Source organism: Aquila chrysaetos, chromosome 1, assembly GCF_900496995.4.
Source record: "Aquila chrysaetos chrysaetos chromosome 1, bAquChr1.4, whole genome shotgun sequence".
NCBI classification, from domain to species: domain Eukaryota; kingdom Metazoa; phylum Chordata; class Aves; order Accipitriformes; family Accipitridae; genus Aquila; species Aquila chrysaetos.
Window position 1 is genome coordinate 69,679,294 of NC_044004.1, and position 17,721 is coordinate 69,697,014.

General features: G+C 38.8%; 1 protein-coding gene across 1 annotated transcript in view; it reads left to right on the forward strand.

Annotated features, from left to right (window-relative positions):
• Positions 1-17,721, forward strand: part of FREM3 (FRAS1 related extracellular matrix 3) — an 89,307-nt gene that overhangs the window by 32,041 nt on the left and 39,545 nt on the right. The window contains exons 3-5 of the mRNA XM_030020677.2: positions 10,207-10,353; positions 12,765-12,995; positions 13,250-13,375. Coding sequence (XP_029876537.1) covers positions 10,207-10,353; positions 12,765-12,995; positions 13,250-13,375 — 504 coding nt within the window. The remainder of the gene's footprint in view (positions 1-10,206; positions 10,354-12,764; positions 12,996-13,249; positions 13,376-17,721) is intronic.

Here is a 17,721-nt window from a genome sequence, read left to right on the forward strand (position 1 = left end):
CACATCACTATGCCTTTTACTAAATTTGGTCAACGTGAGGCATCAGATAACTAACTTTATTGTTGTTGTTGTTATATGCTAGCACAGTCATAGGCAGTGACCGAGCTGTTGGGAACGAGACTGCAAGTTCAGCTGATAGTCTTTAATCTAGCCTGTCTCTGACAGGTTAGAGATTCCTTTTGGATTCAGTTCATTTTAGAAAAAGGGCTAGAGGATAATTTAAGACCAGATCCAAAGATTTTCTCTGCCAAGTAATGTAGTTTCTAGGACCGAAGTTTAGAGTATTTTTGAAAAACAAATGTGTACCAGTTTATCTGTCTGCAGTTACTTAATTAGGTTGTGATCTTTTCTACAGATTCAAGGATTAGCATAAAGGAAATAGTTGCCAAATCAGTACATCCATAGGTAGAAGACACCAGTCTTCTCCTTTGTGTACCACATTCAATAACTCATTCATCAATTTTTCTTCAGTGGCAATTATTTACTTGTGTGGTTTGGCTCTTCTTAGGTTTTCAGCAGTTATCTTCTAATTTCAACCTGCTCCATGACTAATGGCATTGGCATCACTTGTTTGCCATGTCATGAAATTGCTACTAAGCTTTCTTTATTGTGATACAGTGTGTAAGTAATGATGAAGCTCTTACCAAGGGCAACTTACCTGCTTCATGAGCTCTGTCAGTAGAAGTGAGTGAGGCTGTATTTGGAAGCTTTCACTTCTGTTTTGGGTACCTGCTTTACCTTCCTTTACGCAGGCTTGCTTAGAGAAAATCCTGGCCAAGTGTGATAACATGAGCACCTTTCACGGTGCTCTAGTGATTCTCTTTATTGTCTGCAGAATGTAATTATATAAAAAATGATCGTTCTCTTCAAACACAACAAGCACACGTCTTTGGGCAACCCAGCTGGCACTCCCGTTTGAGGATATTGAAGGACAGGGCGTATGGGCAAGCAGCCTCCATGTGTGAAGAAATCAAGACTGTTACGGAGTTACAGGGGCAGAAAATCAAGAGAAAGGGTGGCAAAGGCAGTCACTTCTTGTAATGTCGATCCTTATTAGACAAATACTGATTTCTATAAGGTTCCTGGAGAGGCTCCAGGTCACTACCCTGCTGTGGAACTTCAGCCAACTTCAAGTGGCTGGAGGGTTCAGGAAGCCTTTTTGTCATCATCCGTCTTCATCTACTGGTCTTACTATGGCTCTGCAAAATAGCCATGTGGCAATGATCTTTAAGACTGAGCAGGCATTTCACCAGGGAGTAAAAGGGAAGGCCTCTGAAGCATGAAAGAAACATATCTTATGTTTCTGTGATACCTCTTGGCACCTCTCCAGAATTTGGAAGAATTTAGACAGGTGTCTATGAGCCTGGTGATCAGTCTTTCTACTTTCATTTATGATTTGTTACTTCCTGTATTAATTTCCCTTGGCTGTGCTGTACTATCATCCACAAAGCATGTCTGTCATACTGCTCCTTCAAAAGCTTAGAGTCTGTAAGGCATTTATATTCTCATGATAAAAAGATCATTGTTAAAAATCATATTCTGTATATTGTTCTCATGATATTTTAGGAATTTGGCAAATCATTTGTATAGGTAGTCAGACATGACAGCTTGCAAATGGATTGATAGCTGTTTGAAACAACTGATACTGAGGAAGCCTAAATTAGATCAGATGTATTAGGTTGGATAAGGATCAAAGCCCAGACAGACCATAAGTATGTGCAAGACGATGACTGGGTAAGGAAATTTCTAATTAAGAATTTATCACATAAGTTTTGCTGGTTTATCAGTTCAAATGGCTTGCAGAATTCTTGAAAGTGTTTGTTATTGCAAAGGTCTGGTAGAATTCTCTGGTAAAATAGTCTTTAGCATATGGATAGCTTGTGAAGCGAATACTGCACAATTTAGACTGTCTGATTAATTAATTGGCTGATGTTGCTTCTTCTACAGTGGCACATAGTTTCTGTTATTAACCTAAACATGGAAATGAAGATGATTCCTTGGAATATACTTTTAATGTAATTAATACAAAAATGGATGGTGGTGGTGGAAGAACAAATTCCCACAGTTACTGTGACTTCTTTCAGGCCAAATACAGTCCAGAAAAGCAGAGACTTTAGTATTAGCTTTACCTACAAACATTTTTTCAAGGAATACTCATCACTTTCTGCAGACAGTGTATTTCCTTAATAGTCTTCGGCATAATAAAAATCCAAGAACCATCTAGAGCAAACAAATGACAAGGAAGTTTTTCAGTTCCTTTTTTTGATGAAGATTTTTTCTTCTGGCACAGAACTGGTTAGCCAAAAATTAATTTTTCTGCTTGTTCAAATGAATGTGAAAAATGACTGAAGAGCTCATTCTTAGCTTCCCTCAGGGGCATGTTCCAGTTTTTTAAATTTTTTTGTTGTTAACTTCACTAATCTGATGTTCCTTTATTCTGTCTGTCTTTTTTTTCCTCTCTCCTTTCTCTTTTTTTCTCTGAGTCTTTCCAGACAAAGAGACTTTTGTGAAATAATAGCTAGCAAACTCCTATTTCCCATTTGTCTTGTATATATCTTTGTTGGACCATAGGCCTGATTTCAGGGTAGTTTATTGTTGCCTGAGCTGCCTGGTTACATAAAGAAGATGAATTTGTTCTTACATTAAATAAGGAGTAGGAGTTAGACTTAACTCCTAACAAGCAGAGTATGTAAGACTATGTATGTGGATGACCTCTAATAAATTTTGTTGTATCTCTGTAATGATATAAAGTTGCTCTCAGGAACTGGAAATTCCTTGGATGGTGGTAAGGAGTGTCTTTGTGCCTTTGTAGCACACATCCTTCTACAGTAGATATGTCTTAGTCCGTGCCCCATCTCCCCTTCTTAAACTTGTCACTTTTAAATTTTCCATCCCTTTCTAAAAAGGGGAATGTTTCTAAAGAGAATGCGTCATGGCTAGACTGCTATCTATGACTGAGGCTGTTAGAAAAACAGACAAAAATTAGACAAGCCTGTGATACAAAACTTCTTTTCTCCCTGTTTTTCTCCTAATTGTACTATTAAGTGCAACTCCTCTCTACCAACAAAACCAGTTTATTTAGAAGTGTAGTGATAATGGTTTGTTGCAAATACCAAGTTCCCTTTTGCCAGAACAAAAACTCCTGGGCTTCTCATGAACTCCTATACTTGAAAACATTTACGGTCTCTGGAGCAGCAGTAAGTTTGTCTGAGAGTTGCTTTTAGCATCTGTCTCTTGCAGTGTGTTCATGTATTGGAAAAACTCCAAGAACTGGGAAGGGCTTGTTGATGGAAAACACCTTCCCAGCCACGCAGGCTAAACCATGTTCCTCCACACTAATACTTACAGCAAATTGGAGTACGGCTTTTGTGTTCCAGTGAGCTGCACTGGCATGGATGAACAATGTGTTATGATGACTTCCCCCAGATAGATAGTTTTAGTATAGAATCACGTAGTGCAGCAAAGCATGTTATTGTGAGGCTTTAAGGACATTTTTCTCTTGAGTTAATGGCTTCCAGAAAGAGAAAGACTATAAAGATACAGTGTAAATGACAAATTTTAACAGAAGGATGCAATACTTGATTTAGGTGGAGGATGACTGGGTCTGGGTAAAGATTACTAATTCATGATAAAAACAGGCCAAAGCAAAGCAACTAAGGCAGACAACACGAGTAAAAACACTGGAGTCACAAATGAAGTAATGCACTTTCCAGATCGAGGATATGGTAGCAGATCAGGGTCTTTTTATAAAATGCATGTAGTTTTTGTTATTGACAATACAGTGCAACCCCCCAGTCCTGGAATGGGAGTGGGGAAGGGTGGGCAAGTGAAGACAAAGATGGGATATGACTTTTGGTCTCCTGCTGCACAGGCTTGCCTCATGTTTCACTGTAGGCACTGGCTCATTCTTCTCAAATTACAAATCTTTTAGTCAACTTCCAGGTCTCTCAGAATTCAGGAGGATGTAAAGACGAAATCCCCATAATTGGGTTAGATTTAAAAGCAGAAGACAAGGTAATTCAGCCCTCCACCACAAGCTGCAATAATGACAGGGGCTCCAATGAAATATGAACAACAGTGTGCCTGTTCCTTTAACCCCCCCTTGTCCAACCACAGCAAACAAGAAAAAAATCTTGAGTGTAAGCAGCTTTATGTAGATTCATTAAGGCCTCAAAATTTCTTGATGATAACTGAAATCAGGCATGAATCGTAAAAGACCTATTAAATACTGATTTAAAAGCCATGTAAAAGTCTTGGCTATGGCATGGTACCACTGTTTAGATTTGTGCACTCAAAATGATCAGGTGTACTTTTTTGTCAGCTAGTTTTTGCTCTTTTGATAGTTAGTGCTCTTTTCCAACATGTACAATTTATTCCTATTTTTGACTTGCATATGCTTAAAGAAAAAGTGTGATACTATACAGCAGCCACTTTTGACATGTATTCTGCACTTTGCATTTAGATATTTTAAAAGAAAAAGTGATTTTATAACTTGCTTACTCTTTGTTTTTATTTGTTTGCTCTTCAAAGTCAAATCTAACGTCTTTTGAGATGCTGGTGTGTCCTTAAAACAGAACTTATGTTATAATCAGACTTAAAGTATTTGGGAGACCAGAGTGATGCATTTCTTTAGAAAGTCATTTCACCAATAATTTGATGTTTCTCTAGATTTTCCTTTAGCTCAGCTAAAAGTAGCTGCTTAGAGTAGGCCAAGGAAGATGGCTTTTTCCCGAAAAAAGTGGTTTTTTTCTAGGTTGATAGCCTAATGCTGTTATTTCAGCACTTGAGACATTCAGGAGAGGAACATCTACTAATTGCATCAAAAGTAAAGACGAAGAACTAGTCCTTTTTTACATCTTCTAATTTTGCAATTTGTGCTCACAGTATTAATTTTATAGAAACAATTTCTAGAATTAGAAAAAAATTATTTTTAGGAACAGTAAGTCCATTTCTGAATTTTCAGTCTGAGGTTATTGCTGGCTGTGTATTAATTTATTTAAAGTTTCTTGGAAAATATTTTTGTGAGGACAAAGTTTTCTTGAGTCTAATACTATGCCTGCCTGCTGCTTGTCTGAGTAGTGTGTTAGACCTTCCGTGCATGCCAGCAAAGAAGGAAGATAAAAGATTAGGGATTAATGGCAGCTGGTTTAGCTGGTCTGCTCAGAAGAGCTACTTGTTCCTTCTGAGCCAGAATGTTTGCTCATTACAAATACCTGACTGAGAATACTCGTTTGGTACAATACAGCCCAATATTGTGGTGTACACAAACAAAACTCCACTAAAACAAAAGACCAAAACTCTTTCTAAGTGCATCTATGTAAATGCAAGGGAAAAATCTGGGGCAGGGGAGGTGTTGTTTTGCTTTGTTGTATTTTTTTTTTCTTTTTTTTTTAGTTTCTTGGATCATGACTTCTCTGTAAAAATAATTCCTTGAGACATAGTACAAGATTAATTTTGTTCAAAATAAAGGCAAAAAGAAAAACTGCCTAGTTCCCAACAAACTCTACATTTCCTGACCTGCTATCTGTCCCTTGCCCAAGAATTTTTGAAGATTTTTGGGTGGTAGGGGGATGAGTGCCCATCTGTGACTTTGCACACCTTAATTTTTTAACTAAAGTTACAAATTAATTTAGATTTTCCCCTCCCTCTCATCTGCGTTTTTAAGTTTTCCAACATTTGGAACAATTTCCCTTTCACACAGATGTATATTTACTTTCTTTTTCTGAGCTGGTTGGTTTTGTTCTTTCTCCTTCTGTGCTTCTCCAACTTTTCATTCCTTTTATTTCCTTCACTGTTTATTTCCCTGAACTGCTTTCTATCTTTCTGATCCCTTTCAGTAAATTTTAGCTATGCAGCAAATCAAAGCCAACTGCAAATATGCTTGCATCCACAGAGCAGCTGTTGTAAAGAAACATAATTTTACTTGAAGGAATTGATAGAAACACTGCCAACCACCCAAGCTAAACCGAAGTCTGAGATGGTGGTCAGATGGACTTTTCACCAGAGCAAAAAGGAAGAAAATGTCCTGCCATTTGGGTTATTAATGTACTATTCTTTACTAATTTAGAACTGCTGAATATATATTTATGCTGTCTGTGAGTGTTACAGAAAGAAAATCTATGTTTCATAGTGTGCAGGACCCATGTGCCAAGCACATGGCCAACTTTTACTTCCTTGTATTAATCTAGTCTTTTTTCCCCAAGATCTATTAAAACTTGGCATAACATCAACCCTTGCTTAGGGGTAATAAAACCAAGAAAGCAGTAACTAGGATAGTATTATCTTTTCATAAAAACCTCCTGAGTTTCATAAATTTTCTTTGACAAGAGAAAAACAGTTCTGGCTTTGTTAGATTTATGAAGCTGATGGTATGAGACATCCTTTCAAGGCTTCCCTCTTTGGCCAGGAAAAGGCTGATGGACTATGTAGTTAAAGACTTAGGGACCTTATTAATTATAGTATCTTGTTGGAGTACCTCCATTTATCGTAACTGTAGAACTGGCAACCATCTAATTTCGTACCGGCCTGTTTTTAAGGTATGGTTTGTTGTCATTTTCAGTGTTCTCTGTTTCTCTGAAAAATACAAATGTAAAATACTTAATATGAATGCTTAATTTTTGCAACGATTGCCCCTGCATATATATTCTTCCTAAAAATTGCAAAATGGGAAGCTGCAACATTTTACAGCTTCTGATGCATGTGCAAGTAATCTAATGAATTTGTGGTTTAGTTAGAAAATAGAGATATTTAAGCATATATTTGGAACACACTTTACAGAATAAAATTCTCCTGTTTGTTATTTTTAAAGTAGAAGTACTGAATCCTCAACATAAAGAATGGATTCCTTAGACTACACTTTATTATCTCTTAAAAACAGAAAATGCCTTATCTTAAAAAATGAACTGCCTCCTGCTCTTGCCTTGTCCCAGTTCTGAGATAAGGAATGGGTGAAGAAGTTGTGAGGCGGTAAACAAGTGTTGAGCCCTCGCATTAGTATTGTGAATAGTACAAGTTCCTCAGCTATCCTGATTTTCACTGAACTTTAAGCAGCCCAAGGTTGGGAACCTGCTGTTGGAAGTGCACCTACCAAATGAGATATCTGTTTGGAAAGGGGAAAAAATTGCCTAGGAGTATGAATGGGTATTTTGCTATTTGCATATTAAAAGAAAGTGCCAAGGGGTGTTCCAGACATTTATCTTCTAGGATGCTGAGTTCTGTGATGTTCCTAGTAATAGGAAATTACATGAGTCTACTTGGAGCCTACGTTAAGCTTACAGAGTGTTTGGGGTCTGCTTTTGGGATCATTTTGTTTAATGCAGTTCACAAGAAGCCAGGTACTGAGGTCAGTTGGATGTGATACACATACCACTGAAAAGTGACGTGTATCTTTACCTCTCTTGCTCTCTGATCCTTCCTAGTGCTGATGAAAGCAAAAGACATTTTCTAATGATTCATGGCAGCTGCTTTGTATCATCAGCTCCAGCAGTCAGTCATCAGATCCTGTGATACACACTGTGCTGAGATTGCCGATGCTATAGGTGAACGTCCGCAATATGCTCCCCCCCCGCCCAGTGTTTCCCAAGAGTATGGTTTTTTGCATGTACTGCACACTAAGGAGTCTGGGGATAGTTACATCGCAGATTAACCTTCCTAAAACCTTTCCCACTCTGGCAGTCGGAGCAGACATTTCCAAAAGAAAATATCTGTACAATACCTGAAGAATGATGAATATATCTTTGCTAAACAGCCATATATAATAGTGTATTTACCTACACATATAAGTGTGTTTTGTATGTAAGGAGGACGAGGCTGTATGTGTTTTCTATGTATGTAGGAGGGCTTTGGAGTGCAAACAGATGGTAGAGATGTTGATACTTGTGACTGGAAACAAGTGTGCAGGTGATCCCATCACACCTAAGTTTTAGCTCTGTATAGACCTATGTATCAGTTCATCAGTAATTTCACATTTGAGAGCTAGCTTTTGACTGCAGCTGTTGACTAGTAGGAAATTGACTGGTTTATTATGAATTTATTATTGAATTCAAGTTTTTTCATGTTGTGAGCCTTTTGGTTGGTTTTGGATTTAATCTAGTCTTAAGTCAGAGTTTCCTTTTGTTTCCAGTCGTTCGTTTCTAAGCTGGTAAGCCTTGTTAATTTGGAGCACGCTGTGTTCAGTCTTATTTGTAAAAAATGGGGAAAAAAAAACAAACCCAAAACACTTAAGTCTGTCAAGATATGAAGGCTGTGAAACAAACAGCCACCAGGGAAGACGTCGAGCAGAAATATAATGATCATGCTGAAAAGCATTATTTCAGCAGAAATAACGTCATTCATTGGGATGCTTCTAGGATAAAAAGAAGCCTTTCTGTTTTCTATAAGGGAGTAGTCACCAAGAAGTACATATGAATTATGCTTTCAGAGGTCTTTCTCCAGCCTACCTGCAGCAATAGAGTGTCAGCCAAAGCAGCAGCCAAATAGCTAGAGTTTTTTGAACATATTCCAGTTGGTGAATAGATTTAGGCTTCAGCTTGCAACTAAGGTGATTTTTCAGAAATCTATTTTCTTCAATGCTTTCTTCACAATGTTGCTGACTGACTTGCATTTTTTTTCAAAGGCACAATTAATTCCAAGTTGTAACAATTTAAAAGATCTTAAAATTTTTTCCAGGCTCATAGGTTTTATGCAGCTGTAACCTCACTAATTACTGGAATTACTCGCAATGTATAATTTAGATTTGCTTCTGGTTAACAGGAGAATCCTATGTTGGACTTTGTCCTACGCTTTTTAAGAGCCTGAGAACCCATAGAGGTAATGTTAGTATAAGAATTTGCAACACTAAAGCAAATGAGAATTGTGTGGTGATTTTGATTAGATGTGAACCGCACACTAGTAGAGAATTAGATCCTTTAATCCAAAAGTTTCAGTGCTTATTTCATTCAGTGCTGAATAAGTCAGTTTGATCTCATGGTGTCACCCTTCTGTAACACAAGTACATAATTATAGAGCAAAATGTGATTTTTATTTTAAAAGAAAAATGTTAACCAACGTAATTTTTAACAACAACAACAACCCCCCCACCCTCCCAAATTCTAGCAGGATACAATTTTCTATTTTATTAAATTGTCTGTTTCAGTAAGTAGAGGCTTCTTACATATCTGAAGTACTCTTTTTTTTGCAAATTTCTGTTCATTATGTGGAAAATCATCAAACAAGTGGAGGACAGAGTCTTAGTAGTTCTTGATGTGAGGAACTTTTTTCTTGTCTGTTCTTACCTTGTCAATTATCTATAAGCAATGAAAACTTTCTGAAATTGGATGTTATAATCTTGTACTACAAAGCATATTGCATGCAGCACAATGACTAATTTTGCTAGAAAAAATAATTAATGAGCTGGAAGCTTATGGCTTCATGACCAGTTATTATTTGATTACCTTTGTTGTGTGGAAACAGGGGATTTGCCAGATCACATAAGAATTTTACAGAATACTTCTAAAGAGTTAATTTTCTAAACCAGAAGAAAATTACAACCTAAATTTTGTGGGCTTTGTACATTTTAAATAGCATTACATTCATAATTTGATTTTTTCAGTTTTTCTTTGTGTAATACAAAGTAACTACTGTTTTTAATAAATTATTTTCCTGAAAGCAAAGAACAGAAGTTTAGTCACAATTTGCAAATATTTTTGCATCAATATAAAATTAATGATATAGTATGTCCTTACGTGATACTACATGTTGCCTACATTTACTAGGAGATGCTGAATTCAGCTTCTGCTCATGTTTGACGTTGATAGGCATGTACTAGCATTGTTAAAAAGACTCAGTAATGTGAGACTACAATGTGACCCGCCTAAAGCCTACCAAAGAGTAATTTTCACAGCTTAATCCCACTCCAGACAGAAAAGTAATCTCTGGGAGTTAGTAGTTAGCTTAATTAGGGAGCTGGTGTGCTAAGACACAGGCTGTGACCCCTGAACTAGCCTCCAGCCTCTTGGAAGGTGTGTGCTGGTCAACTCTGGAAGGTCTGGGAGAGTGGACCATTGTGGTTCACATGTGATGCACCTCTGTCCCTTGTATCTGCAGCTGAAAAAACAGACTGGCTTTGTCCTGAGGTGATACAAATATACTTAAGCAATGACCACAGGGAGTTCTAGCTGTGTTTTGCAAACTGTATGTAGTATTCAGGATACTTTTTCTGTAACACAGGGGGGAACATGTTAAAGAGACAGCCATTTCGACTGAACTGGGCTTGGATTTCACTGGAGAAGGAGAACTACGTCACAGATGAGAACTCCAAATATCTGGAGGTGGCCATCAGACGCAGAGGATATCTGCAAGAAACCTCTTTTATCAGTAAGTAAATCTTTAATGTTTGAAGCTTCTTGCACCAGAAAAGGCAGCTGTTAAGGAGCTGTTCCATAGTTGCTTGTTCCTCTGTTTACATAATAAATATCTAATAATGAGAATAACAGTGGTATAGATTTTTATTGCTCAGATGTCGCTATGTGTTTCATTTTCCACTGCTGCCACCCAGAAATCTAAGTGCGTATGTATATTAGTAGATACAAGAACGAATCAATAAAATGAACTTCTGCTGTTTGCCCAGTGTATTTTTCCTGAAGTCACTTGCCAGACAACAAAACAGAAATTGGGATACTCTGCTTTGTTTATTTTGGCAGGAGAATGCATTTTGTATCATGTTAACTTTAGCTATAAATAAACAAGTAAGTTCTCGAAGTAGCTGGTCTCTGCTTGCAGAACCAAGTTGTGGAGAAGTTAGTTACAACTGCTTACTTTACAAGGGCAGTGTTATGCTGGCCTTTGACCTATGAGAAGATCTGAAAGCTACTAGAAATTCTCGAAGGGTTGTCTGCTAGCAGAGGTGGCAGGTATAGAGCACACTGAAGTTACGAGTGTGCTGTCATGGGATAGCAGAGTACCCAATCGTGACAGCTCTGCAGAGTAAATAGGAGTCATAGAAGTCTTTGCACCAATGGAGCGACTCAAGAAGCACTGAGCAGAAGGGTCTTTTTCTCTCTGATTTAAAAACAAAAAGAAAAAAGATTTAACATTTTAGGGTTTTTATAATTTAAACCCAGGTATAACAATATTTGCTTTGCACAACACAAATCTATTGAGCTATTATCTGAGTATTGCTTAAATCAGGAATTTTAAAACCTAAGCAGTTTTGGAATAGAAAAACTGTGGGAATTTAGGAACTAAATAATTTAGGAATGATCTCATACTTCACAGCCTTCAGAAGCTCTTTGCTAGCCATCAAATTCCAACAAACATGTAGGCCATTGACTTGAGAGTGATTAATCATTCTGAACTGGGGGGGTAAAGTGACTCATAATTGCTGGTCTTGAACCTTAATAAAAAGATGCTCATATATTTGAGCTAATGCTGCACTGAAACCCAAAGGCAGTAATGAATTTCAAAACCCCATGGTGAGTTACAGATCTTTGCTTCATTACGTCCACAGTTGGATTCTGCCAGTATGTGTGCACCTTTGATTAAAACAAACAAGAAACCTAGGTATAAAAATATGCAGGCTTAAAAATGTGTAACAACTCTTTGTATTTAAAAAATCTTGAGTACCTTCCTATGATATATTTTTCTGTATGATACGGTCTCACTTAAAAAAAAAATTAAAAATTGAGTCTTTGTGCTGCATTAAGTAGCAAAAGCAGAATGAATCCTTATGTCAGGTGTAGCATCCTGCCCGTGAGTTTCCAATAAAGCACGTTCACATTTCTGGATATGGAACTACCCTCTGTGGTTTTTATTAAGATGAGAATGTGCAGTCTTTTAAACTTGTACAATAAAAAGCTTCTGCTTGGATAATACCCCAGCAGAGAGGATGGATATATGACTAAGTATTGCAGTTTAGAGTTACACAAGGAAGAAAAAATGGGGGTGGGAAAGAAGGAGCAAATTTGCATAGTGTGGTGGACCTAATAAACCCCAAGAACATTGTTCTGTCACACTGAGCTGCAATTCCACATCACATGTCCAGTTTTTTACTCACCTAGCTAGGAGAGCATCTGCAGAAGCAAGACTTGGACAGATGGCAAAAGTCTTTAGGGCTTATTCAGTGTACAGGTAAAAGTGATAAAAGAACTTCCCAGATCTTAAATGTGTTTAAGTACAGTACAGATACAGAGTAGTAACAGAAACTGTAAGCACAAAGTATTAAAAATACAATGGTCAATTTCTCTTTGAAAGAGTTGAGCAGTGGAGTTGGGTTTTGGGTTTGTTTTTTTTTTTTTAACGTGGGTGGCTAAATTTTGCCTTCAACGAAGCCTTGAACACCTAAACTGATATAAATAAATTTCTTAACAGGCTGATATATCTTTTCTGAAGGCATAACTGGAACACTTTTTCCAGAAATTTTTATATAGATGGGAAAATTGGCCCTGTTGAACAATTCTGTTCAGTCATATTTGATAAATAACCTCATGCCTTATTAACTTTGTTGATTCTTGTATAGGTTTTAAGTCCCCAGCAGGTGAATGGAAATTTTCATGCAAATACAATTCTTTATGCACACAAATGTTGGCAGGACCCTGCCTTAACTACCTATTTTTTTTTATGACCTATGCAACAATGTTAGAGAAAGTGTGATATAACCATCCTTATTTTTTTCTGAAGGTCAGTAACTGCCAGATTAGCATTTTAGAACTATTTTTTTGTGGTGGTTGTTTTAATTTTATTAAAATACTGAAATGCATGGAGAATAATTCCTCTGAATTTTTATGCAGGTATTGGAACCAAAGATGGTACAGCAGTAAAGGATAAAGACTTCAAGGGGAAATCTCAGAAACAAGTCCAGTTCAATCCAGGACAGGCTTTGGCTACCTGGCGAGTGAGGATATTTGCAGACAATGAATACGAGGCATCTGAAACATTCCAGATTGTTCTGTCTGATCCGGTTATGGCTGCCCTTGAGACTCCAGCACTAGCAACGGTTGAAATCGTGGACCCTGGTGATGGTATGTATCACTTCTCATTCCCTTAGAATTTGTGATTAGGTGCAGTATTGTTCACTTGCGGGTCCTGTGAGTACTTGTATACCTCACCTGTCTTTGCTTTCTTGTGGTTCAGCTCTCTCTTAAAGCTTCACCTAGCTGACCAAAGAATTTGTATTTCTTATTACATCTCTTCCCTGGCTAAATTGATCCTGTGTATAATGTCATAGAGGTGTTCAACCTTGGTCCCACGCTTCTCTCATCATGTTTTTCTTCAGTATCTACAGTGTATATTCCTCAGCTGGAATATAGAGTAGAGGAAGATATAGGTGAACTGCTGATACCTGTTAGAAGATCTGGAGATGTCAGTGAAGAGCTGATGGTCATTTGTTCTACACACCAAGGTATGTCATATAGCAGGCAAGAGATCATTCAGCATCATATTCGTGTTTAGGTAAGTAAAAGAGCAAATGCAGTAGTTGTTAGTCAGCAAGTACTGCCAGTAACTTCAGTAGCTGGAACAAGTGATTTTTGCAGGCAACTTATGTGTGTCTAGTTCTCTGCTTAGAGTGTTTTAAAGTCCAAAATGTAGGAGTGCGTGTGTGTGCACGTGCATATATATGTATGCATGTACGTACACATATATGTGTATACCTGTGTATGTACCTGTATACATATATGTATACCTTTTTTTGAAGAAGCACCATTTTTTTATCCTGCAGCTTTTCCTGCTGAAGAGGAAATGCCTGTCCCTGCAGTGATTGTTTAGAGGGGAAAAAAGGATTCTGCTAGTCTTAAGCCCTGTACCTTTCCTGTTTTTGAGGATCTGACTGATCATTGCACCTTTGTATATACCCTGAATGAGAACTGAGGTCCCCATTGTGGGGCTTTTCCTGTTGTCAGTGTTTTGCTTTTAGACTGTGTAGCTGGAAGAAGCCAAGTCAGGGCTTCAGCTGATTCAGCAAGAACTAATATTTCAAAATTGACACACTACAGGCATTGAATATCACTTTTTGTTTTAACATAACTGACACAGAAGGCTGCATGAAGCAATGATCTGTCTTAATAATGCTTTTTATCTCATTTGTGAATCTGTGTTATCAAAGAAGGCGATGTACGGAGTTGGTCATGAACCACAGACATGTAGATTTAGAACTAAACCATTTCTAAAATCAAATGAGATTTGGGGGTTTTGGTTAGGTTAGAAGCCAGCTATAAAGTTCAGATCACCACCCTGTCTTCACTTGGATATTCAGAGATGTGTGAATGTAAGTTTGTGGTTGTGAGCTGACTTTCAGCATGGTGATAGTCACTCAAATACTATAGTTAATACAGACAGGTAATTGATAAAATGATTTTTTCTTCAACTCATTTGAAACTTAAGTTTTCCAAATACAGTTCTTGACTACAAAATAAGCCTGTTATAAACTGAAAAAGCGAGGTGGCAGAGGAGAGAAATTATTACATATTGTAAAAATACTAGATATTATTAAATATATCAGATAACTCTTAATCAAAACTAAAATGTGCATTCAAAAGTATATTTAATAAAGATAAGGTAATGGGCATTTATAAATGAAACCAGGTTTAAGATAGAGGCTAACATTTATCCTAAGCAGTGAAATATTAAAGCTTTGCTTGAAGAAACTGGTTTTCATATAGAAGTCTTCTATCACCTAGTCATAGCTTGCGATACCAGCATTCTGTATGCTTCATGGTCAGGGAAAATGGTGGGTCATCCTCAGCTCTGTGGCTTACTTAAACTTCTGGTTCAGAAAATCCTTTTAACATCTTTTGTTTCTATTATACCCTTACCTGTAGGAGTCAGCCTGAGTGGTTGGCAGGAATCTTCAGTGTGTCGGGCATTCAGAGGTCATTTGTTCCTTCATCAGTGACTTAAAAGGGCTCAACAGAATTTTCCCCTCTTTTGTTGTCTGTTGAGGCACAGAAAATCTTACCAAGTTACTTAAGGTTTTTTGTCCTTGTAGGTTGTCAATCTGTCTGGCCTTAATAACGCTAACCATTTACCCAAATGCACAATTGCTGTAATTGTTGTCATGATCTGTGTTTTTCATAAACATCCTGCAGTAAAATAATTTTTCTCAAAGTTTTAAACATGATAAGCATGGTAAACATGACACTGTCTCTCATTTAATCTTTCTCAGTGTCATGGTTTAACCCCAGCCAGCAACTAAGCACCACGCAGCCACTCACTCACCCCCCCCCCCACCCAGTGGGATGGGGGAGAAAATCGGGAAAAAGAAGCAAAACCCACGGGTTGAGATAAGAACAGTTTAATAGAACAGAAAAGAAGAAACGGATAATGATAATGATAACACTAATAAAATGACAACAGCAATAATGAAAGGATTGGAATGTACAAATGATGCGCAGTGCAATTGCTCACCACCCGCCGACCGGCACCCAGCTAGTCCCCCGAGCGGCGATTCCCCGCCCCCACTTCCCAGTTCCTATACTAGATGGGACGTCATATGGTATGGAATACCCTGTTGGCCAGTTTGGGTCAGGTGCCCTGGCTGTGTCCTGTGCCAATTTCTTGTGCCCCTCCAGCTTTCTCGCTGGCTGGGCATGAGAAGCTGAAAAATCCTTGACATTAGTCTAAACACTACTAGCAGCAACTGAAAACATCAGTGTTATCAACATTCTTCTCATACTGAACTCAAAACATAGCACCGTACCAGCTACTAGGAAGACAGTTAACTCTATCCCAGCTGAAACTAGGACAGTATCCACCCCTTATTCTATACCATTGACGTCATGCTCAGTTCCCATACCTTTAGTTACATCCTGGTCAATCATCAACACCTTATCTATCACTTTGAGACATATGAACAATGATATATATATATATATATACACATACACAGAGATATCATTCCTTTAGTTTATGGGTTATGTTCATTAAATGTTCACTGAGTTCATTTAGTTCCTGACTCTGGGCTCCATCCGTCATACCAGTCTTTCTGGGCAGGAGGGATGGTGCAAAGTCCTCTCAGTCGGTAGAGCAGAGTTGGGCTTCAGTGCAGTATGACGAGCAGTTGACATTGGACGCAGCAGGAGGATGGTGTGCACCGTTGGATTGTTGCATGCTGGAGTCAGTTCTGGTTCCATCACTACTGCGCTTCGCTCAGTTTTATCACAGTTTTTCTTGCTTGATCTAAGTGATTCTTACTATAGTACTATGGATATAGCATATAATAATTATAGTAATGATAACATACAGTAGCAGGGTTATATAGCAACTAGTATCATACAGTTTAATTCTGGCTATTCTCACCTAAAATTAAATCCCCTTGAGGCACACATCGGACTTCCCCATCTTTTCGCATCACCCACCAAGTGCACCCAGGCCCTTGAGCAAAAGCAATCCCACGAATGGGTTTACCTTTGCCTGAGGCAGGAGTAACCCAGACTGTCTTCCCTAACATATTTTTTGTGTGCACTACAGGGACTTTATCCCCTTCTACAGTACGTAAAAATTCTGACTGGGCAGGGCCACCCCGATTGGCAGATCCTCTGGTGTTGACTAACCAGGTGGCTTTTGCTAAATGTGTATCCCAATGTTTGAAGGTTCCACCCCCCATTGCTCTCAATGTAGTCTTTAACAGTCCATTGTATCGCTCAATTTTCCCAGAGGCTGGTGCATGATAGGGGATGTGATACACCCACTCAATGCCATGCTCCTTGGCCCAGGTGTCTATGAGGTTGTTTCGGAAATGAGTCCCGTTGTCTGACTCAATTCTCTCTGGGGTGCCATGTCGCCACAAGACCTGCTTTTCAAGGCCCAGGATAATGTTCCGGGTAGTGGCATGGGGTACAGAATATGTTTCCAGCCATCCGGTGGTTGTTTCCACCATTGTGAGCACATAGCGCTTGCCTTGGCGAGTTTGTGGGAGTGTGATATAGTCAATCTGCCAGGCTTCCCCAAATTTATATTTCAGCCATCGTCCTCCATACCACAGGGGTTTTAACCGTTTGGCTTGCTTAATTGCAGCACATGTTTCACATTCATGGATAACCTGTGCAATAGTGTCCATGCTCAAGTCCACCCCTCGGTCACGAGCCCATCTATATGTTGCATCTCTTCCCTGATGGCCTGAAGCATCATGGGCCCATCGAGCCATAAATAGCTCACCCTTATGTTGCCAGTCCAAGTCCACCTGAGCCACTTCAATCTTGGCAGCCTGATCCACCTGTTGGTTATTTTCATGTTCTTCAGTGGCCCGACTCTTGGGTACGTGAGCATCTACGTGACGTACTTTTACAACCAGATTCTCTAGCCGGGATGCGATATCTTGCCACAGTGCGGCAGCCCAAATGGGTTTACCTCTGCGCTGCCAGTTGCTCTGCTTCCACTGCTGTAACCACCCCCATAGGGCATTTGCCACCATCCATGAGTCAGTATAGAGATAGAGCACTGGCCACTTTTCTCTTTCAGCAATGTCTAACGCTAGCTGGATGGCTTTCACCTCTGCAAACTGACTCGATTCACCTTCTCCTTCAGCAGTTTCTGCGACTTGTCGTGTAGGACCCCATACAGCAGCCTTCCACCTCCGATGCTTTCCCACAATGCAACAGGACCCATCAGTGAACAGAGCATATTGCTTCTCATTTTCTGGCAGTTTATTATACAGCGGGGCTTCTTCAGCACGCGTTACCTCCTCCTCTGGCGACATTCCAAAATCTTTGCCTTCTGGCCAGTCCGTGATCACTTCTAAAATTCCTGGGC